Source organism: Mytilus galloprovincialis, chromosome 14 (genome assembly GCF_965363235.1).
Source record: "Mytilus galloprovincialis chromosome 14, xbMytGall1.hap1.1, whole genome shotgun sequence".
In the NCBI taxonomy this organism is placed as follows: Eukaryota; Metazoa; Mollusca; class Bivalvia; order Mytilida; family Mytilidae; genus Mytilus; species Mytilus galloprovincialis.
The window spans coordinates 61,352,921-61,377,757 of record NC_134851.1 but is presented as its reverse complement, the minus strand read 5'-3'; the positions used below and the strand labels follow the sequence as shown (position 1 = coordinate 61,377,757).

The following is a 24,837-nucleotide window of genomic DNA, read 5'->3' as shown; positions in this document are numbered from 1 at the left end:
CCTTCAGTTTTATTTAGTTTTATTTATACAGAATAACAATTTTTCACTTAATTTTTATGGTTTATCAGAACCAAAGTTAAGGGATGTTCTAAAAGTAACTCAATATGGGTGGTTTCATTCTCTTAAGATTTTTGTAAGAATTCTCTATGTTTGCTTGTTTGAATTGTTCAACCTAATATTTTTCCCTTTCCTGTCTCTCAATTTTGGAAATACAAAAACATTGAAAAAACTCTCAATTTAATTCAATATTTCCTACATTTTTCAATATCAGTAGTAAAAATATTCTAACAAAATCAATGACAACTTGAAGGTTTTAAGCATCTAACTGAATGAGTACTAGATTTCCTTTCTCTTTTTTTTTATTTTCTAACTCGAGGCTTACCTGTACTGCTGTATCTTCATGTTTACTTGATTGGTTGAGAACATTCATACATCTGTCAAATGCTTCTTGTAACACCTGAATAAACAGAACAAATATATAGGGTGCAAATATATATCCCTACATTACTTCAAAATTATAATAACCATAGAAAAAGTAGATTTGTAGATGTTTTTCAAAGATCATTCTTGTATTGTAACAAAACAGCTTTTTTCTGATTTGTTTTTTTTAAATTTTTTTTTAAAAAATACTCAATGTTCTGAAATTTTATTTTCTGGATAAATTTTAATGGATTTTGCTCAATTTGATAGGTATCCATTCATTAAACCTCAATTAGGTTAACAAAAAAGTTGTACTTTTACCAGTATGATCATGAAAGAGTTGTCAAGATTTATTCTAGGTAAAAAGGTGAGCAAGATTTTCATATTGGACAATTACCTGAATACCATGCTCCCTTCGTAACTCCTCTGCATTTAAGGCAGAACAGTTGACAGTATGGTAAGCTAACTCTGTTGCTGCTGCTAGTAATGGCGCTGACTTTGAGAACAGCTGGTCATCGTTAGTCTCCATTCTGATTGTTTTGATCAACATTGGATATCCAGCATATTTGTATGGTTGTAATTCTGTAAAAGAAATATACAAACATAAGAAAGTAATAATATGGTTGTTAAAGGAGTAGGTTCGGTAAGGGCCGATTTTGGCCTCAAATTTCAGGTTCATCTGACGGAAGATTTTGAACACTTTTTAAACACTTTTTAAACACTTAAGTGTCTATTTCAATGGATTCAATTATTTTCTTAGAAAGATTTTAATTGATTTAGTCATTAAAAGGCTTTGATTCTAGCTTAAATATGAAAAATCTATCAAATATGCCAAAAAATGTCAATTTTCAGATCGTTTTTATCAAAAATGAAAGTGGCCGCATCCGTGTTCATCTTCAACCTTTATATATGTTATGTATTATCATCAAATACAACTTACATTTCAATATTATGAATGAACACAAATGCGGCCTTTAAGATGAAAATCGTCAAAAATTTAACTAAAATGCTAAAATTGTGAAGATTTCAGTAATTTAGCATGACTTTATGATGCTAGTTCCCGATATATGTGCATTGTATTGTCAAAAACAGCACATATTTATATTTGTATGGTTGTAATTCTGTAAAAGAAATATACATAAATTAAATTCAAACATAAGAAAGTAATGAATATGGTTGTTAAACTTGATATATGCCTTTTTATGCATCTTTGTTAAATATTTGTTTGTTTTTATTGTTATTAAGATACTACTGGTACTTGTACATTCTGTGATATTCTAGTATTCTTGTCTTTTAAATTTGTTCATTGTAAAACTTGTTTGTTGCTTGTCTTTCATTTTTGCTATCTACATAGAAAATGCCTGTACCAAGTCAGGAATATAACAGTTGTTATTAATTCGTTTGATGTGTTTGAGCTTTTGATTTTGCCATTTGATTAGGACTTTCTGTTATGAATTTTTTCTCTCGAGTTCAGAATTTTTGTGATTTACTTTCTACTACTTTTAAGTAGGTTGGAGTGATCTAATTTTGCTGGAATGAAAAATACACCCCTATAACTGAGCATCCAAAAAGCAGATATAAAACAATTACAGCTATTGTGACATTTATCTCTACAAGTATATCTATTCTTTATTGAAGGTGGTACCCAACACTTTCACTAAAATTAATTTGGCTTGTTTAATTTTCATAAATTTTTTACAATGTATATACTTTGACCCCTTAATAAAATATAAAAATTTCAAAAAAATTTAACAAACCGTTTTGTCAGAAACATTACACTGGTTATATAGCAGTTTGACAGACACTTATTTTGATCACTGAGAAGCTTAATATTCCCTCAAAAACATGACGTAATTAAAACGTTTAGCTGATTTTACAGAGTTATCTCCCTGTAGTGTTAGGTACCCCCTTAACGTCACAACTAAAATCCCTAACAACAGAACCAAACTCGGAAACGTTACGGTATTTCCGTATCTTTTTTTTTGACAAATAACTGATTAAGTTACAAAAAAATAATTCATACAGACTTCGTCCCCATTTACAGGTAATGCCTGCCTCATATTAAGAAAATATAACAAGTATACAAATTATGTTGTTATGCTGTGGATTCATTTATTTTCGTTGATATCAATTTTCGTGGATTGCTGAAATTTTGCATATTTGTGGATATTTAATTTCGTGGTTTTGCCAATCTCTGTATACAAAACCTATTGAATAAGTGTATTCGTTGAACATTTGAATTCGTGGTTCACCTGTACCCACGAAACCCACGAAAATTGGTATCCAACGAATAATAATGAATCCACAGTAGTAGTTTATGTGGGTCAAATATAAACTAGCAATCATAATGAACATGAAATAACTTTTTGCCATGAAGTATTGGTACAAAGTTGTAAAGTTGCAAATTTACCCCTTAACAACTCTCCCTGATGCTATTTTTCTTACATCAAAAATGACCTTGTAACAAACTGATGAATATCTACCAGAACATTTAAGCTCAAATGGGGAACCTTTTTTGTGTGAGGATATTCAAAAGCATCATTGCTATTCTCTATCACTGTAAATTCAGAAATTATTGCAAAGTTTTAATAAATGCAAATTAATATGAGACAGTATCAGGCATGCACTAAAAAAAGTCACATTCATAATTTCAGTAGTGATTTTCCTAAATAATATTTTTGAAATCGCAATTACTGTGGATTCATTATTATTCGTTGGATACCAATTTTCGTGGAATTCGTTGGTACAGGTGAACCACGAACTTAAATGTTCAACGCATAACAAACTTTCTATAGGATTGTATGCAGACTTCAGCAAAACCACGAAATTAAATATCCTCGAACATGTAAGATTTCAATAATCCACGAAAATAAATGAATCCACAGTATTAGATTCCAAATTTATGTTAGAGGTCAAGGCACTAAAATAAATATATGCATGCATGAATTTCTGAATTTACAACATTTTAAACAGACAAGATGTATCTATTGTCATAAATTCTATATCTGTCTTACCTTCTTTATGCCTTTTAAATAAAATAGACTGTGCTTTAAGTATTAAAACTATGTTCTGGGGGTCCGGACCATCTTTTAATCTGGATTTACTACATAAAAATTCATATGCTGTGTTCACTTTCTCAAACATATCCTGAAAAGAAATTGATAAAGAAAAATTAAAGAAACTGATTTAACATTGCCATATAAGCGGGTGGTTTGGCTAGCCACAAAACCAGGTTCAACTCACCATTTTTTCTTAAAATGTCCCGTACCAAGTCAGGAAAATGGCAGTTGTTATCTTATAGGTCGATTCTGTGTGTGTTGCATTGTCATTTGTTCTTTGTTAATATCAGTGTTTGTGTTGTTTCATTGCTTTCCTCTTATAGTTGAGGTGTTTACCTCGGTTTTAGTTTGTAACCAGGATTTTTTTCTCTCAATGGTTTATGACTTTCGAAAACAGCGGTATACTACTGTTGCCTTTACTTTTTGTCATATGTTACTATGAAACTGATGAACTTTATCATAATTGAACATGTTGTCTAAATAATCAAAATATTAACAAATAGTACATATTTTCTTGATTAACTTTGGAAAGAGTTCATAAACATGAAGCCTTCCTATGTTGAGTTTTGTGAACTATTGTTTGTCTGTTGATCTCCCCCTTTTTTTTTTGCCATGGTGTTGTCAGTTTGTTTTCTACGTACAAGTTTGAATGTTCCTTTGGTATCTTTTTCCTCATTTTTTGAAAATATCCAAATAATGAGTTATATCACTAGTCACAACCAACTTTTATATACCTCAATCCTTGAAAATTAATGAATCCATAATATTCTATCTATACAGTACTATGACTGAAGAATTACCATGGTCAGTCAGCAAAACTATATTTGTGACTGCCATATCAACAATATATATTCATCATACATGTACGTGTATATGAGAGTGCTTAAAATTGTACATAGCTATATCTTACCCTGCCCTCAGGATTCTTATCTGGATGGTATTTCTGGGCTAGTTTGAAGTAAGCTTTTCTAATCTTTGCCTCATCATGACTGAAATTATATAAGATAAGATAAATAAGATATGTGAGAACATAACAATCAAACTGATTTTCTTGACACGTGATGCATATATTTTGTAACTTGAATATCTGAGAATATATTTCAATGTTAAATCTGTAAATGTTCATGGATAGGATGTTTAGAATGTTTGGATCAATGCACTATATTTTGTGTATTTCAAAAGTAGTAAAAAAACTTTAAAAGATTTAGAAATCAAGTCAGTACCATAGGGTTTTGATTGTATTTCATGCCATCTTTACCCAAAAATGTATAGTACAAACAATACTAGATTTGCCATTGCAAGCAATAGCGGATGGCACCCTTCCCCTATTGATAGGCAAGCGGCAACAATCTAGAAGATTCCAAAGTCAAAGAGCGCGTCTACACATTCGAATTATCATTTTTGTAAAGTTTCATTAAGATGGGAGTACAAACAATATTAGTTTATAATTCTAAGACATACCCTCCAACACCTTTCTGTAAATGTAAAACTGTCAGAGCATCATCTATAGACATGGTTGGTGCTTTCTTATCTACTTCCTTCTTCCAGGCTTCTAATATATCTTTTAATAATTTAACCTGTTTTAAAAAAAAGTAGTCAACAATAAAAGCACATTTTACAATACATTGTGTAGTTATAACAATAAATTAATGTTTTCTACACAAATCTTCATCTTCTATGGTTGTAGGTGTTTTAAAGTCACTTTTAAGCTTATAAATGGCAGACATTTTTTTTTTACTTGAGGAAGCTGGAGTCCTGTAGAAAACCACTGACCTTTGATACTTGACCACTGAGGCCCCTAGTCCTTTGTTTAAAGAAGATAAAAATTTAACTGAATTTTGTTAAATGCAATATTAAGTGCTTTTGTTGTATGTTGACTCCAGCCAAAAAAGGCATTTTTTGTCAAACTTTTGTTTGCTTTTAAATGTCCAATTAAATGAGAACAGAGAATCATAATCAAAATTTAAAAAAAAATAGTTCTGCCATATTCTGTATTAGCCTGTCCAAAGTCCTAAGTCTGTATAATTTCTTTGGTTATCCTTTGTTGTTGTATATAATATTTGATTTTTCGTTTTTGTGTATGGCATAGGTCAGTACGTTTCTTTTTCTAGTTTGAATTGTTTCACATTTGTAATTTCTAGACCTTAAGTAACTTGCTATGCAATATGGATTTTTCTCATTGTTGAGGGTTATATAGTGACCTATAAATACTAACTTCTATATGCTACAATCTGCAAATATTTAGTCAACAGATGTTTAAATCACGGAGATGCTTAACACATTGTCTTAAAATATAACTAATTAAAACACTTACCGGATCCTTAATAGGCCAATCGGGGAATTTTTGTTGATCACAGAGATGCTTGAGATAATATATATTACAAAACAGTTCATTTTCTAATTGTGGATAGTTTATGACTGGTATTGGACAATACTGATATAACGATCTTGTGTTGCTTTGGAGACGAGGTGAAAAGTCAGCGATGTGTGAAGCTATTTTCTCTATCATAAGTCGCCTGTGAAAAAAATTACATATGTGCAGAAATTTTTACAACTGATAATGTAAATATCTTTACTGTGCAAGACCTGTATAGGTAGTCACAGTCATTAAGGAGGTAGACCTAGGTTAAGGGAAATAAATCTTAAAATCACCAGTACGTTTGTGTCAACCATTTTCAAAAATATATTCTAAGCTTCTAGGTTACATAGATTATTTTCAATCTGTTTCAGGTAAATGCTTAAAATACATTGATGAACTTGACTTTTACAAACGCTTAACTGATTTAAAGAGTTATATCCCTGAACCAAGGTCTACCCCCTTAAACACAACATAGAAGGTAAATAAACACATTGTTGTCTTGCCATTTTTTTTTTATTTGAAGAATTTGATTGTTTCTGTGCAATCTTTTTACAACTACTGTGGATACATTAATATTCATTGGATACCAACGATAAACAATAAGTTTTCTGAAGGAATGTTTCCAAACTTTGCCAAAACCACAAATTTAAATATCCATGAATATGCAAGTTTTTTTCAATTCACAAAAAATTGGTACCCACGAAAATAAATGAATCAACAGTAGTATAAGATTCAGAATGACACATTGTACAAATAACAACTGCTTACTGTTAAAGAATGAGTGTTTTTTTTTTGCTGTCTCATTGACGTATACACATTGTATTCATACTGCGTTTTTGGGGTTGCCAATTTAGCTGATTGAAGAAATCAGCTATAAATATTCTACATAATTTTATATTTACATCTATGTATAGAAACTATTTTGTTTTAAATATGTAAATATTTCCAGTATATCATTTTTTGATGGGATTTGCTTTGGTGGTCTTACATCTTATAAATTCTATATAAATCATTTTGAAAAGAATTCCATTTAAACTGGTGAAAGGGGCCTAAAGCTAACAGTGAGGTGATAATTTTCTTTCTTTTTTTGAGGCTCTTTGCTCCATGTTGAAGGCCTCACTGTGACTTTTAGATGAAGAACAGCAATAAAAGCACTGTGCCTTTGCTATCTTTTTGTGCTTCTTGGTGTGCATGTATTGATGTTGTGTCAATAAGGAGATAATTGTATTGTATTTTAAGCTCTGACAGCATCAATTGGTGATTTGATGGTCTCAAATTAAGTTTACTGGCGACGCATAAAAGAAGACAGTAAATAGGTATCTGTGACCATCAAATCACCAATTAATGACATTGGAGCTTAAAACACAATATTGTTATCTCCATTCTACTGAAACTGACAGAAAACTACGTTAAAACATGTATTTAAAATCTGTCATATATCGTCTGCGCTTGTGCGTAACTTCCATAGCATCAATTGTCAATTGATGCCATGAAAATTAGTGACGATATCCAATCAAAATGAACGTTACAAACGTTGTTGCATTAGAATGATGGATACCGACTTTTGTTTTTTCTATCATATGGAATAATAATGCATTTTTACAAAATATAAATGACAAACTACCAACTACATGTAGATTTTTTTCAATGCTTTTAGAAAGTATATACAGTTTGAAATTCACCACGGCTAGGAGACTAACCTCATTTCTGTGTTCCAGATAGCTTCTGGAGTATCAAACTCTCCCAAGAATATCTGAGCAAATTTGTCTGCTGAGTAATTCTCTAAATAACACACCATGGCCTCTGGTAATATGTGACCGAGAACACTTCTGTTCATGATGTCTGAACTCTTTTTCTAAAAATGAGAATGACAGTAAATGATTTTATGTATTACAATTTGTTATTTTAGAATCTAATGCATTCTGGGTAATATTTTCAAAAGTCCATTAGATTCTGAAATGGTCAATTGAAGTGTGTTACAGAAAATAATACAAGGAACAGTTGGTATATATACATTAAACTATTAGTCAAAATGAATATTGATTTGCTTTTATGAAAAGAATGTAATTTTAAATGTACTTTATCAAAAGTTTTCATAAATACATGATTACAAAGCAGGGCTCACGCTACCAGGCGACTTGGGCGAAGAAGTCGCCTTCCCGACCGTCACTTCGCTTTCCCCAACCCCCAAAAGCGAAAACAAGTCGACCTGTTCTTGACGATAGTCGCTTTCAGTCGCTTCCGTCATTTTCAATTTTTACCAAGTTGATGAAACATCAATTTTTTACTGATAATTAAAGAAATTCAGACATAAACGATTCATTATCTTTAGAAAAGAGGTTGAAGCATTTTCTTCGCAGTGTGTAGCAGGTTATTTGATAAAAATACAACTTTTTATCACTTCGTGCATTTTCACAAGTTCCGGTGCTTGTTACTCGAAAACGTACATCAACCTAAATTTCGGCGGAAAATAAGTTTGTTACTTCATTTAAACGTGATAAAAGTTGCCTCCAGTAAATGTTTAATCCATTTATTGCATTAAAACCGTCATGTTCCTTTCCAAATAACTTGTCAAACATCGTTTATTTTTGTAAATTTTCTTGCATTCGTCCGCCATTGACCGATTTCTAAACTACGGATCTGAACCGGAGCAGCTATGACCGAAATCCGTACTTTTACAATAATTACTACGGACACAAGGATGGAACAGCTGACAGAAGAATATTGATCCCAAAGGGGAAAATTATGCATTCCACACGCATTAAGAGACTTTTGGTTACATCTAATTGATTGGTGTATACAATTCCCTATATTTTTTATGGATTGTTTCAAACTATTGATTAAAGTTGCTTAACTCTGAGACTATTATACTAATATCAATATATTATGGCCCAGCTTAATAACTTTTATATTTTTTTATGAGAAACACTGAATTTCATACACAAGATAATTTTTAATTAAATTGTAATTGATATATTATAATTTCTTTACATTTTTTAAATTAAAATTTTTTTTTTTAGTGCTAGATTAAATATTTAGTTGGTAGTTTCTCACAAGAACCTTAGTAAAACTTAAACAACTTTTAATTTCAAATGTTACTTTAATTGTAATTTTTTACTCATATGAATTGAACAATATAAAAAGAACATTATTTACATATATGGCCCTTTATACTATTGTAAAATCCAAACATTGTAGCGCACCGCGCGAATGAGCACTTCTCTTTCAAATCTCACCACTTCTCCCTATCAGTTTCAAAAAGAGAAGTCACTTCTCCCTATAATTCTTAAGTAGTGTGAGCCCTGCAAAGACAAATTTTGTTCACATGAATTAAACATGAATTTTTCATACCCCTGCCCAAATACTTTACGGTTAACAGGAATTCGTTGAGTGATGAATCTGAAAACACATCACACAGTATAGCTGACTAATATAAACCCTGAAACTAAATTTCAGAAATCCCTTGTAGTGTAGTTCCTGAGAAAAATGTGACGATTTTTTTTAAAACTTGGATGTCATGTGTAAAATGATGCAAGTGTTGGGTAAATATAATCATGGGACGGACTGAAGGACAGACAGATGGACAGACAGCGGTAAAACAGTGTAACCCCACTTTTTTTTAAGTTGGGTTAAAAAATATGTTAGTTTTTAGAGAACAAGAGACAATATTCAAAATATGGCCAAAGAAGATACCGAGATACACTCCCTCTTCATTTAAAATATGAAACCTGTTTTGAAACGGTCCCTCAACTTACCTCATCTGATCTGAATGCTTGACTGACATGTGTATATTTCATGAATCTGGCTACAGGTAAAACGTTTGATCCAGTGTACATCATCATAAAATAAAAAGCACCTGTGAGATACAGACGGGATATGTTTGGATTGTCCTGCATAATGTCATACAATAAACTGGCTATCTTCTCCACTAAAATGGGGTCAAAGGTTAATAACAACTGAAAATAAAATGAACAAAGTTTAGGTACATATTATGGTAGAAAGAGTATTATAAAATTGATAAAAATTGTAAAATTAAAATCCTAAGTTGAAGTTTGTGATGCTCAGTCTTAAGTTTTTTATGTATTTTTTGTTGATCTGTTGGTTTTAAAAAAAAAAAATTTTGGTATTGTCAGTTTTTCTTACTTTTGAAAGATCCTTTGGTATTTCTGCCTATTGTTTGAAGACATAAGTCTATTATATTTCATTATCTGCAAATAATGGAATTTTAAATCTAGAAACACATTTATTTTGTTTTTCTCATTATTTAAGGCCTTACAGTTGGGATTTTGTGTTTTTCAATCGTGAGTTTTCGACTAATGTTGTTTTTTTTTGGCTGTTCATATTTTTGTTGTTTTATTGATTTCGGCCATTGTGTTGTCAGTCTGTAATAGGTGTAATACCACCATTGATTTTCTCCTATAAGTCTTTGTTAAATTTGCACTTTTTACCGTTTGTTTTTCTATGTTGTGATGTTATGCTATTAGGTTTGAATCCATTAAAACGTTTAATCCCGCTGCAAATGTTTGCACCTGTTCTAAGTCAGGAATCTGACGTACAGTAGTCGTCATTTGTTTATGTAATTTATACATGTTTCTCGTTTCTCGTTTTTTTATTTTATATAGATTAGACCGTTGGTTTTCCCGTTTGAATGGTTTTACACTTGTAATTTTGGGGCCCTTTATAGCTTGGTGTTCGGTGTGAGCCAAGGCTCCGTGTTGAAGGTTTGTACATTGACCTATAATGGTTTACTTTTTTTAAATTGTTATTTGGATGGAGAGTTGTCTCATTGGAACTCACACCACATCTTCCTATATCTATGAGTAAAATCTTAACCTGTCCACTACTTAAAATATTTTACATAACATTTCATTGCATATAAGAAAAGCTGGAAGTTAACAATCAAATTTCCACCTCATTTTTATCTGTGTACAAGCTTTAGAAACCATGTAACCTCAAGTTTCCAAAATATTCTTTAGAAACCCCAATTAAAAAAAAAAATGGTGCTTTATAATATCCAAGATATTTGTTTATGACTCAGAAATGTTTTACTGCAATGCAATGTAGGATTTATTACCTACAACTGTCAAATATTTTTTTCAACCTGATGTGACTTACTATGATTTGGTGTTATTACACCTAACAGACTAAGGAGGTTTGAATACTCCCTTTGAATTTTATGTCTCTTTTGTGAAGACAAACTTGGAGTCTGTGAATGCATTATTTTTCATTCGATTCCAATCTTAATGGATTTTGTGGTACACAGGAACCATGAATTAAAATGTTTCAAAAATTACAATTTTCCATAGAGGAATATATGTAGACTTTTGAAAAATCACGAATTAATTAATTTAATAAGATTTCGTCATTCTATGTTTGGCAACCATGAAAATTATTGAATTCACAGTATTTGATATGACAATTTCATTATCAAACGATATTTGATTTTTAAATTTCACCACAAATACATGAGGGTAGGAATGCGCTTTATGGTCAGTTGTTAAACGATAATTTTCAGCTACAGTTAGCGTCATTTTGGTTAAAATTTTACTGTGATTCATCAAAATATCCTTATCGTGATTTTTCAGGTTCAAATAACTATCATAACCATTTTTTTTTGGAAAAAAATTAACATGATGTGTCAAAGTCGGTCGATTTTTTTTATTGACTTAAAGAAAGTGCACATTTGTTATTGTTATTGTTATGCACCAAAAAATACCGTTAATGCCTTTTGGCAAAGTTTTTTCACTGTTTAAAGATCCCCCCCATTATGACCCTCGTACATAAGAAGGACAATCCTTGTGATTTACAACTTACCTGAACAATATGAGGAAGACAAACTGGGTCTGAAAGTAATCTATTGATTCTTGGCAGTGGTCTGATTATTGCTCCATCGGAATCCCTGAAATTGAACATATTTTTTAGGATGTTCGCTACTCTGTTTAAAAATAACAAGCTTTTTAAAAGACTGTTATAAATTGAAAGTATATAAATAAAGAAACTAAAAAAGCAGAAAAAAATGGAGGGTCCGTGTGCTTGATTTCGAGATATAAGCCGCTAAAAATTTGGCAGGAAATAATTCTCTCTAGATTTTTCTTTCACTTAACATTGGCACTTTTTTGTTTAAAAAACTATGAAAAAATAACAAGGATTTCATAAGATTTTTAAATATGGCTTTTTAAATTATATGTTATAAAAATATGAAAAGAAAATAAAGGGTTAGTGGGCAATTTTTTTTTAAAGTTAATATATAAATAAAACCAGAGGATTCCGAAAATCTGGCAAAAATTCAAAAAGTAAGGAGCAAACATCTTTAAGTTTGATTCATAATGATTAATGGGCATTTCACCTTAAAAATCTGTTTACAAGTTATTCATAAATATGGAACTTCAATTATCTCCCCTTATTGAGAACTTCAAAACATTTGCTTGTAATTTAGTAGTTTATCTAACCTAATAATGATTTTACGGTACAGCTAGTAAGCTAGCTAACCAAAGATATAACCTTTACCTACACACTCAATGCAATCAGCTGTAAGTGGTCATGCAAGATATGAAAGAATCCAGTCATTTTGATATTCTTCTTCATACTAGTTTGAATAAAATCCACACAAATTGATTCTGTACCTGGTATATGATTGAACAGATTCTTTATATTTTGATATGGTCCCCATAGTAAATCAGACATTTTGACATTGCCCCTCTTACCGGCTTGGATAGTATCCAGACATTTTGATCAACATATTGAGTATTAAACAGGCCAGATCACTTTCATTCAAGACTGGTTGACTAGTGGCCAGTATTGTCCATTTGAGTTGTGGCACAGACTGTAACGGCCGCCACCCATCCATTCCTTGAGCCCAACATCTGGTCTTTGCATGAACTACACCTTCTTCCCACAATTCTTTCATCTAATATGTAATAAAATATCTAATTAGCAAGAATGTGTCTCACGTACACAAATGCCTCATCTGCACTATCAATTTCTATGTTCAATGGTCTGTGAAAATGGGGTAAATACTCTATTTTTGGCATCAAATTTATTAAGATCATATCGTAGGGAACATGTGTACTAAGTTTTAAGTTGATTGGACTTCAACTTTATCAAAAACTACCACGACCAAAAACTTTAACCTGAAGCGGGACAGACGAACAAATGGATCAGAATACATAATGTTCATAAATGGGGCATAAAAATAATATCATTAGTCTAAATAAATGGGAAGGTTAGACACCAAAATACTTTTTTCACTTGGTTAAAAAAGGGTTTGAAGCAAATACATTTCCATTCTCAATTTTACAATACACCTTATTGCTATATGTTCGCCATTACTGGACATTACACAAGTTCACATAAAATCTTGACGTCATTCTACAAAATATCTACGCCACAATGGAAAAGTGATTGTTGTATGAGGTCAATAGTTCAAGCGGGGCAGATTCTTGGGTCAGCTGGGAATAGGGATAAGGTGTATTCTGTTACAACTGAAAATAAAAATAAGGGGTGGAGTTTTACAATCAAAATGTGCTGTTTACCTAAGCAATTTACTGAAAGTAACATTTTTTTCTTTACCTCTTTAGTAAGTTTATACAAGAGTTGTTTCCCCATCCAAAAAAAAGATTGCTCTAGCAAGTTTTCTGATACTAAAATTTATTTGCAATTTGATGAATGAGACAGTTCATCAGACAAGTCAGCTGAAGACCCTATAAGACTAACAAGTTTTTGAACTGATTTGATTTTTGTTTTAACACCACTTTTTTAGCAACGCATTTAGGCTATTTCGTGATGGCCAGTTTGGTATTGGTGGAGGAAGCCGGAGTGCGCTGCGAAAACCACCGACCTATCGATAGGATAACTGTCAATCCTAGTCAATTAAGTTTGGAGTTGAGCGCACCTGCACCAGCGGGGTTCAAACTCACAACCCCAGTGTCGACTGGCTTGTGATTACAGTATTAACTACTTAGACCACTCGGCCACCAAGTTTTTGAACTGAGAAAAAAGCAATATAAGACTAAACCATATGGTAACATGCAGCCAAATGTTTTGAGGAATGCGCTGTAAGTAAATTTTTGCACGTTTATTCAAAATGAGACAAAAGGTATTTGAAACATGAATTGTTGCTTTTTCTTTAAGCACTAAGTATATATATAGGGGCCAAAGTAGGATGTATTCTGATTTAAAATTTATCTTTAATTTCACAATGATTTTAAAACATTTTGTTGACTTTTTGGGTTATCTCCCCTACATGTTATGGATTTATAGTCTAAAGCTCTGCCTTTACCTCATCAAAACTATAAGGTCCAAGTCTTTCTTTATCTTTGTTTTCATAATACCTACCTCATCAAAACTATATGGTCCTAGTCTTTCTTTATCTTTGTTTCCATAATACCATTCCTTCTCTGTTTCTCTTTTCATGTCTGCTCCGGCTTCTATCACATTGCTCTGAAAATTATTATATTAATTATCAATACTGAACTCCAGTTTACTAATTTGAATGTATAATCTGTGAGATACATGTCAGAATTCTTCACTCAGTACTTGCAATACAAAATCCAGTATTTTGATTGGTTGAAATCAGAGTCAAGAGTTCAATAAACGCATTTGGCATTTTTCTGTCTGTTAGGCCAGGTTTATAATTAGTGAGATAGATGCAGGTTTCATCAACAAAAGTTTCATCAGTGATATTCAAATCAAGAAAGTTAGAAAAGATTGCCAGATTTTTCGAATTCAACATCATTAAATTTAATCTTCAACATAAATTTTTGGCACAACTCATTTAAAGTATCTTCAACTTGGACTGGAAGTCATCTTATATTTAAAATATTTTCATGTATGTGTGATATTATAGGGTTATTGCATGAATATTGGGGAATATTGTCCCGAGTAGAATTTTATATTGCACGAGCTTGCAAGTGCAATATATGTTCTACGAGGGATAATATTCCCCAATATTCATGCAATAACCCTTTTATTGTATAGCAATATAATATTTGAAAGTAAAAATTGGTTTAAACTAAGATTTTGTCATTGATGGCGTCATGAATATTGAAGATTTATTGCACTAGTGCAATAATAGAATTTATTGCACGCTAACATTTGGTTACTTTCTGTTGGAAATATTATATTACTATACAATAAAAGTACTTGCTGAGTCAACTTTTATTGCGTATACTGTTGATTTATATATTTTCGTGGGTACCAATTTTTGTGGATAAAGAAAAACTTGCACGTCCATAGATATTTAATTTAGTAGTTTTGCAGGGTTCTATGTACAAACCTCCAGAAAATATTTCATTTGTTGAACATTTAATTTCATGGTTCACTTGTACCCACAAAATCCACGAAAATTGGTATCCAACAAATAATAATAAATCCACAGTTAATAGGCTAAGATAAACATTCAAACCTGTAATGGGACTGTTGCCCTGGACGTATGTAAATGAGCTAAGGTTAAGAGGTCAACTAGTACTTTAATTCCATTGGCATCCATAATTTCTTTTACATTTTTCTGCAAATAAATATAGATTATGCTAAGCTGTTGTCTTTAGTTTGTCAAATTCTGATAAAAACAAATTAAGTTCTTTTGATGTACATCATGCATAAAGTGGCATGACATCTCTTTAGTAATTATAATTTAAGCATCTATAGAATGGGACCTATTCTAGGGTTTGTAATTACATGAGCAACATGTCTTTTAGTTTTCTAAGTTTTTTTGTACATATACTGTTGTCCAGCTGTTGGTGTTTTTTTTTTCTTCCATGGCTTTATTAATTGATTTTCGACTAATGAGTTTGAATATCCCATTGGTACCTTTTGCTTTTCTTTCAAATGTTATTTTTTTCTATACATCACTACAATGAAATGTATAGTCTTGACCTGTTGATTTTTTTGTAGTGTTCCTCATATTTTTTCCACTGATATAAAGAAGACAAAATAAAATGATAACAAGAATGTGTCCTCAGTACACGAATGCCCCACTCGCACTTTTATTTTCTATGTTCAGTGGACCGTGACATTGGGATAAAAACTCTAATTTGGCATTAAAATTAGAAAGATCATATCATAGGGAACATGTGTACTAAGTTTGAAGTTGATTGGACTTCAACTTCATCAAAAACTACCTTGACCAAAAACTTTAACCTGAAGCGGGACAAACGGACGGACGAACGGACGCACAGACCAGAAAACATAACGCCCCTCTACTATCGTAGGTGGGGCATAAAAACTATTTATCATATAAAAGCATCTGTCTTAACCCAAATAGACCAATCTGACCAAGGAAATTGTTTTTTCAACTATTGTCTTAAAAATATCTTATTCAATCTCATTTTGTTCCAAGCAAGATGACTTCACTTTCCGATTTTAAAGAACAAAACAATACTATATATATAGTACTTACTGGATGTAAAATTAATTTCTGTAAAAATAAAACTAATCTGTCTCTCTCCAGTTTGTCTGTACACTAAAAAATATAAAAACAAACAAAACATGTTATACATATTCATCGTAAACAATATGTTTTAAGTTAAATATATTGGACCTTCATCAAATGATCTGTTTACCTTAGCTGTATTTGGCAAAACTTTTAGGAATTTTGGTCCTCAATGCTCTACAACTTCGTACTTTATTTGGCCTTTTTAACCTTTTTGGATTCGAGCGTCACTGATGAGTCTTTTGTAGACGAAACGCGTGTCTGGCGTATATACAAAATTTAGTCCTGGTATCTATGAGTTTATTTATAAGTTCTTGGTCAAAATTATTGAACACATTTGTCATAATTATAATTGTTTAAAACTCCCTGCATTAAATCTCATTTATTTACACATGCAAGTGTGTGCATTCTGTTTCAAATATTCAAAATGTAACATTTAATTACAGCTTTAAATATAATATGGCGTGTCCATCCATTTAAGGTCAAATAGTTCAACCTAAAGATATCTATTTTTTTAATTTGCTTGTGATGTTGGGTAACTTTCTCTTTGACATCTACCTCAGATAAAATTTACTTCAAATTTTACCCATATTGCATCATTCACCCTTTCCAGCATTCCAACCATATATTTTGTACCCATAATGCATCACTTACCCTTTCCAGCATTCCAGCCATATATTTTGTACCCTAAATGCATCACTCACTCTTTCCAGCATTCCCATCATTTATTTTGTAAAACCCATAATGCATCACTCCCCCTTTCCATCATTCCAACCATATATTTTGTACCCATAATGCATTACTCACCCTTTCCAGCATTCCAACCATATATCTTGTACCCGAAATGCATCGCTCACCCTTTCCAGCATTCCCATCATATATTTTGTAAAACCCATAATGCATCACTCCCACTTTCCACCATTCTTAACCATATATTTTGTACCCATAATGCATCACTTACCCTTTCCAGCATTCCAACCATATATCTTCTACCTGAAATGCATCACTCACCCTTTCCAGCATTCCCATCATATATTTTGTAAAACCCATAATGCATCACTCCCCCTTTCCACCATTCTTAACCATATATTTTTTACCCATAATGCATCACTCCCCCTTTCCAGCATTCCAACCATATATTTTGTTCCCATATTGCATCACTTACCATTTCCAGCATTCCAGCCTTATATTTTACCCATAATGCATCACTCACCCTTTCCAGCATTCCCACCATATATTTTGTATCATTAAATGCTCCGATCTCTTCATGACATCTCCCATACACAATAGTCATAGCCTGGATACACATGCATTTCATGGGAATTTTTGGTGTCAATAAAAATCTATGGTACAGGTCATTGAAAAATTCATACCTGCAAAAAAAACCCAATAAAAATCAAATAAAACATTATAATTTCATTTATCCTTTCTTAAAAGGATTTAATCAAAGAGCTGAAAGCTCTGAAGAAATATGACGCCACTGACTCTAATATTGGGATATTTTTTATGCAAGTCTTGATTTTCACATACCGTAACAAGTTGAACATTGCAAAATGTCTCGTAAGCATATAATTGATATTCTTATATGAGTGTGTGAAGTGAAGATGACAACTGACTGGTTTTTTTTAAAATACAAATGAATAGGTCAAGAGTCAAGACTACCTAAATGATTTACAGTATCCAATGACTACTGGCATGTTTTTTTTGTACAAATAAATAGGTCAAGACTACCTGAATGATCTACAGTATCCAATGACTACTGTCTGTTTATTTTATGTACAGATAAATAGGTCAAGAATACTGGAATGATATACAATATCCAATGATTTCTAGCTGTTCTTTTGTAATAATAAATAGGTCAAGACTATTTATATGATCTACAATATCCAATGACTACTTGCTGTTCTTTTGTACGTACTAAATAAAGACTACCTGAATGATCTAAAGTATTCTAATTAATGTGTATTTTTTTTTCTTGCAATTACAATTTTCTAATTCAAGAATACAGACTACTAGTATCCTTTCAAACCAAATGATTATGAAGAGCCTGTTGTAATAAGCTCTTATACCCCACTAGTCCTATAAACATATGACTTCACATTCTTATTCAATTTTTAACGTTTTTATACTGATATTTTCATTTTTTTTAAATTTTTGAATGCGAAGTGTGACACATTGATAGTAAAACAAAATATCAGAACAGTAAATAGAAAAAGTAAATAATGCTCTGGAGGTCATATGTTATAGGACTAATTACCCAAATACTCATTAAATAAGTTACTAGTGACATACACAAATGTAGTTATTTCTGTTACTTGAAGCAAATTCTATTTCTGTACATTTACACAATATTGTTATACTTGTTCTATTTCACATTGAAGATTAGACAAATAGGGATACTCCTTTGATTTTTTTACTTAATGTCAGTCAGGTCCCTGTATATGAAACTTGAAACCACTTCTCTGCCATATTGATATTTTATAACAACTCTGCCCATGACCCATATAATTTGATATTCATTCTTTAACCATATATTATAGTAAGCTAGTTTTTTTTTTATTTTACACTAATCCACAATCTTTCATGTTAAATTTGGTCTCCATTTAAGTTTATGCCATTGAACCATCATGGTATTTAACACAATCCCAAGTAATTATGCTGTTATAGTGGGTCACCATATATTCAACTTGGGTGGCATTCCAGTTATTGAAATTTGTGTCAGATTGGATAATGAACTAGACCTTTAGGAATTAATCTTATAATTTAATATGGAGCCATCATATGTGACTCCTACCCGGTAACAAAAATAAACATGTCAAGCGGCAATATTTATCACCAGAGATTACAAGTCAAAAGAGGATGGATAAGTCTCCAAAATGCTTGCCAAACTGGAACTACAACAAGATCTCCAGACAAGGACGAACAAAACGTTCAAGCCAAAATTAGTATTTATGTACAAAGAAGTTGAGGGGCTGATTCACGCTATTGCACCAGACGAATTCCTCTTAATGATGAACAAAATAAAAATTCCTTACGATCGTTTTATGGCACTGGTTTCTTCTGATTCATTGTCATCTTCCTCCAGCAGCAGACGCAGATAATAATCACCTTAAAATAGTAAAATAAATAGTTTACAAAAAGTTAATGACTTGTCATCTTCCTCAAGCAGCAGACGGAGATAATAAACACCTGTTAATAATAATAATAAAAGAATTAACAAACAAGAATGTGTCCCCACTACATGGATGCCCCATCCACACTATCATTTTCTATGTTCAGTGGACCATGAAAATTGGGCAAAATCTCTAATTTGGCATTTCAATTAGAAAGATCATATTATAGGAAACATGTGTACTAAGTTTCAAGTTGATTGGACTTCAACTTCATCAAAAACTACCTCAACCAAAAACTTTAACCAAAACTTTAACATGAAGCGGGACAGACGGAAAAATGGACGAAAAGGGACGAATGGAGGCAAAGACAAGAAAACATAATGCCCATAAATGGGGCATAAAAATATAGTGACAATTAAAGAACCTTAGTGAGCACGCTCACATACCCCACGTCCCCACATTGTCATTGGAGAAATTAAATAAGTATAAGAAAAAAAAATTGTATGAGAAAAAATATTGAATAATAATTTCCTGTCAATATACACATCTACATAGTATGTCCTTATTATCTACAAAATTTCATGAAATTCTGTTGTGTGTTTTCAGAGGAGTTGAGATGACAAACTGTTGCAGAAGTACATTGAAGCAAATAAGTTTAAAGGGGCGTAACTCCTAGAAATAAAATTGAATCGTAATTTCCCGTCGATATGCACAACAACATAGTATGTCCTTATTATCTGAAAAGGTTTCATGAAATTCTGTTGTGTAGTTTCAGAGAAGTTGCGATGACAAACTGTTGCAGTAGTACATTGAAGCAAATAAGTTCAAAGGGGCGTAACTCCTAGAAATAAAATTGAATCGTAATTTCCCGTCGATATGCACAACTACTAATATGTCCTTTTCATATAAAAAGATTTCGTGAAATTCTGTTGTGTGGTTTGAGAGGAGTTGCGATGACAAACTGTTGCAGTAGTACATTAAGTAAATAAGTTCAAAGGGGCGTAACTCCTAGAAAAAAAATTGAATCGCAATTTCCCGTCGATATGCACAACTACATAGTATGTCCTTATTATCTGAAAAGGTTTCGTGAAATTCTGTTGTGTGGTTTGAGAGGAGTTGCGATGACAAACTGTTGCAGTAGTACATTAAAGTAAATAAGTTCAAAGGGGCGTAACTCCTAGAAAAAAAATTGAACCGCAATTTCCCGTCGATATGCACAACTACATAGTATGTCCTTATTATCTGAAAAGGTTTCGTGAAATTCTGTTGTGTGGTTTGAGAGGAGTTGCGATGACAAGAAACAGGACTGACGGACTGACGGACGGACGGACGGACGGACGGACTGACGGACGGACGGACGGACTGACGGACGGACGGACGGGTCAAAAACATTATACCCTCCGCAACTTCGTTGCGTGGGGTATAAATACCAAGAGGATGACTGGGGTATAGAATTTATCATATGGGCTATCAGTCATAAAGCTTTACACAGTACTCTGAGTATAGTATACAAATTGTGCATGAAACACTATATAATGCAGTATTTTGATTGGTCGAATTCTGAATATGAGTAAAATAATGGATTTAAGTTTTTATGACCACAAGGCCATGGCTTATCCCATCCACCTATTTGACACATGCAAATGGAGACATCAGTTTACCTGTTTGGAATTTCTAAAAATGCAGATATGTTGGGTCAGAGCTAAGACATTAAATTCTATGCCTCAAGTTGGGTACCTTTCTCTCTGTAGAAACATTTACAACATTCTTTGAGGGGTGCCTAGGTGATCTATTGCCAGGCAGAATATCTGTCCCTACCCAAAATATTCTCTTTCTGCAGTGGTAGATTAATTATCCTGCCCTTCTCATGCTTAATGAATTTGTTTAAAACAAGAATGTGTCCATAGTACACGAATGACCCACTCGCATTATCATTTTCTATGTTTAGTGGACCGTGAAATTGGGGTAAAAACTCTAATCTGGCATTAAATTAGAAAGATCATATCATAGGGAACATGTGTACCAAGTTTCAAGTTGATTGAACTTCAACTTCATCAAAAACTACCACGACCAAAAACTTTAACCTGAAGCGGGACAGACGAACAAACGAACGAACCAATGAACAGACGGATGAACAGACCAGTCTCTACTATCGTAGGTGGGGCATAATTAGTTTTTTATTTAATTCTCTACATCTTTAAAAAATGTTGCATGATGAGATACAGTCTTCAAACACTCATAACAACTTCCTTAATTGTTTTTACCTATTTTAATTTCATCACTGAGACAAACATATGGGACTTCAAATTCTTTATGGTTCCATCCTATCACACATTTGGCTCCTAGTTCCTTGTCTACGGCAAAGGCTCTCATTTCATTCTCTAAACATTCTCGTAATTCTTCTCGGGTCTAAAAAAAATAATAATTACTAGATTATCTCCCTTGATTATAGACTATTTTCATATAATCCACTTTTGACTGCTCTAGAGTTCATATTTTTGCGACATCCAGGTACTCAGTCAACCAAAAGCAATGTAAGACGTAAAATCAAGCTTTTACTCAGTAATTTTTTTTGAGGAAATAAACAGTTATTATGTTTTAATTATATAACAAAATAATCAGAAAACAATAAACTTTCCCCCCAAATTGCACAGATTTCATGTTTGGTTTTGCTTCTTTTGATTGCTCTTACTTGACTGAGTACCAGGATGTTTTACCACATAATAAGTAACCTTATTATATTATCGAAAAATCATATAATCCGAGTCAAATGTAGGCAATATGAAAATGGTCTATTGACAATATTTATAGTAGTACAGTGTAAAAACATCAGTTTCAGGGGAGGTAATTGACAATATTTATAGTAGTAGTGTAAAACCATCAGTTTCAGGGGAGGTAATTGACAATATTTATAGTAGTAGTGAATAACCATCAGTTTCAGGGGAGATAATTAGACAATATTTAAAGTAGTAGTGTATAACCATCAGTTTCAGGGGAGATAATTAGACAATATTTAAAGTAGTAGTGTATAACCATCAGTTTCAGGGGAGATAATTGACAATATTTATAGTAGTAGTGTATAACCATCAGTTTCAGGGGAGGTCATTGACAATATTTATAGTAGTAGTGTATAACCATCAGTTTCAGGGGAGATAATTAGACAATATTTATAGTAGTATATAAGCATCAGTTTCAGGGGAGATAATTGACAATATTTATAGTAGTAGTGTATAACCATCAGTTTCAGGGGAGATAATTAGACAATATTTATAGTAGTATATAAGCATCAGCTTCAGGGGAGATAATTAGACAATATTTATAGTAGTAGTGTATAACCATCAGTTTCAGGGGAGATAATTGACAATATTTTTAGTAGTAGTATATAACCATCAGTTTCAGGGGAGATAATTAGACAATATTTATAGTAGCCTGGCATCCCAGCCCATTCTAACTTCGTGTTGCAAGGGCCAGGTGGGGAACAAATACCATGAGATCGATTCAGTGACAGTTGACTCTGAATCTAAAGTGAGGCTGAATAAATATTTGCATAAATTTTGATGTGTAAATTAGATTGTAAAAGTGAAATCCAATTCACACCTTGGTCATGTGAAATCTTAAACTTTTAATTTTCTCACCAGGTTACTGCTGATAAGAGTTAACCCTTTTCTGCTTAATAATTATCATCATACTAATAATTAGATATGATAACACTGTACATCAATTCATAAAGAAAAATAAATACAGTCTAATTTTTACTAATTGATGGTAAACTTAAATTGATTGGATACAGATGTATAACAAACATTGCGCGACAAAATTATTAGCCAATCATTAACAGCCAACACATTGATACACACCTGGCTATACTGACAAGGTTAGCCAGGACCCCAGGCTATATTTATAGTAGTATATAAGCATCAATTTCAGGGGAGATAATTGACAATATTTATAGTAGTAGTGTATAACCATTAGTTTCAGGGGAGATAATTAAACTATATTTATAGTAGTGTGTATAGGTGTAAAACGACCATTGATTTCCATCCATTAGTCTTTGTTAAATTTGCACTTTTCAAAAAATTGTGCAAAATTTATCTTTGTTTCAAATTAAGAAATACTTGGCATTAGTAAAGTTTTATCCTGTCCAGTACTATATAAAAAAATTCATTACAATGCTTACAAATAAAATAACCATCACTGAAAGTTAACCAATCAAATTTCCCCCTTTTTTAACCTGTATACAAGCTTAAGTAACCATGTGACCTCAAGTTTCCAAAACATTCTATAGAAACCTATAACTAGAGGCTCTAAAGAGCCTGCGTCGCTCACCTTGGTCTAAGGAAGCAGATGGATTTATGACAAAATTGTGTTTTGGTGATGGTGATGTGTTTGTACGTCTTACTTTACTGAACATTCTTGCTGCTTACAGTTATCTCTATCTATAATGAACTTGGGCCAGTAGTTTCAGTGGAAAATGTTAGTAAAAATTTACAAATTTTATAAATTGTTAAAAATTGACTATAAAGGACAATAACTCCTTCGGGGTCAATTGACCATTTCAGTCATGTTGACTTATTTGTAAATCTTACTTTGCTGTACATTATTGCTGTTTAAAGTTTATCTCTATCTATAATAATATTCAAGATAATAACCCAAAACAGTAAAATTTCCTTAAAATCACCAATTAAGGGGCAGCAACCCAACAACGGGTTGTCTGATTCATCTGAAAAATTTCAGGGCAGTTAGATTTTGACCTGATAAACAACTTTACCCAATGTCAGATTTGATCTAAATGCTTTGGTTTTTGAGTTATAAGCCAAAAACTGCATTTTACCCCAATGTTCTATTTTTAGCCATGGTGGCCATCTTGGTTGGATGGCCGGGTCACCGGACACATTTTTTAAACTAGATACCCCAAAGATGATTGTGGCCAAGTTTGGATTAATTTGCCCAAGTAGTTTCAGAGGAGAAGATTTTTGTAAAAGATTACTAAGATTTACGAAAAATGGTTAAAAATTGACTATAAAGGGCAATAACTCCTAAAGGGGTCAACTGACCATTTCAGTCATGTTGACTTATTTGTAAATCTACTTTGCTGAACATTTTTGCTGTTAACAGTTTATCTCTATCTATAATATTATTTAAGATAATAACCAAAACAGTAAAATTTCCTTAAAATTACCAATTCAGGGGCAGCAACCCAACAACGGATTGTCCGATTCATCGGAAAATTTCAGGGCAGTTAGATCTTGACCTGATAAACAATATTACCCATGTCAGATTTGCTCTTAATGCTTTGGTTTTTGAGTTATAAGCCGAAAACTGCATTTTACCCCTATGTTCTATATTTATTCATGGCGGCCATCTTGGTTGGATGGCCGGGTCATCGGACACATTTTTTAAACTAGATACCCCAAAGATAATTGTGGCCAATTTGGATTAATGTGGCCAAGTAGTTTC

General features: G+C 32.2%; 1 protein-coding gene across 3 annotated transcripts in view; it reads right to left on the bottom strand.

Moving 5' to 3' along the window:
* LOC143058436 (dnaJ homolog subfamily C member 13-like) overlaps positions 1-24,837 on the bottom strand; it is a 72,754-nt gene that overhangs the window by 18,977 nt on the left and 28,940 nt on the right. For 2 of the 3 annotated variants that reach the window (XM_076231922.1, XM_076231924.1), the window contains exons 24-39: positions 21,645-21,789; positions 19,303-19,375; positions 17,481-17,640; positions 16,235-16,297; positions 15,242-15,343; positions 14,173-14,277; positions 12,543-12,745; positions 11,653-11,737; positions 9,594-9,794; positions 7,539-7,693; positions 5,794-5,995; positions 4,941-5,056; positions 4,390-4,468; positions 3,435-3,567; positions 818-1,002; positions 383-457 (exon numbers count right to left, since the gene is read on the bottom strand). In XM_076231922.1, the coding sequence (XP_076088037.1) occupies positions 383-457; positions 818-1,002; positions 3,435-3,567; positions 4,390-4,468; positions 4,941-5,056; positions 5,794-5,995; positions 7,539-7,693; positions 9,594-9,794; positions 11,653-11,737; positions 12,543-12,745; positions 14,173-14,277; positions 15,242-15,343; positions 16,235-16,297; positions 17,481-17,640; positions 19,303-19,375; positions 21,645-21,789 (2,082 nt within the window). The other variant, XM_076231923.1, reaches the window with a different exon arrangement.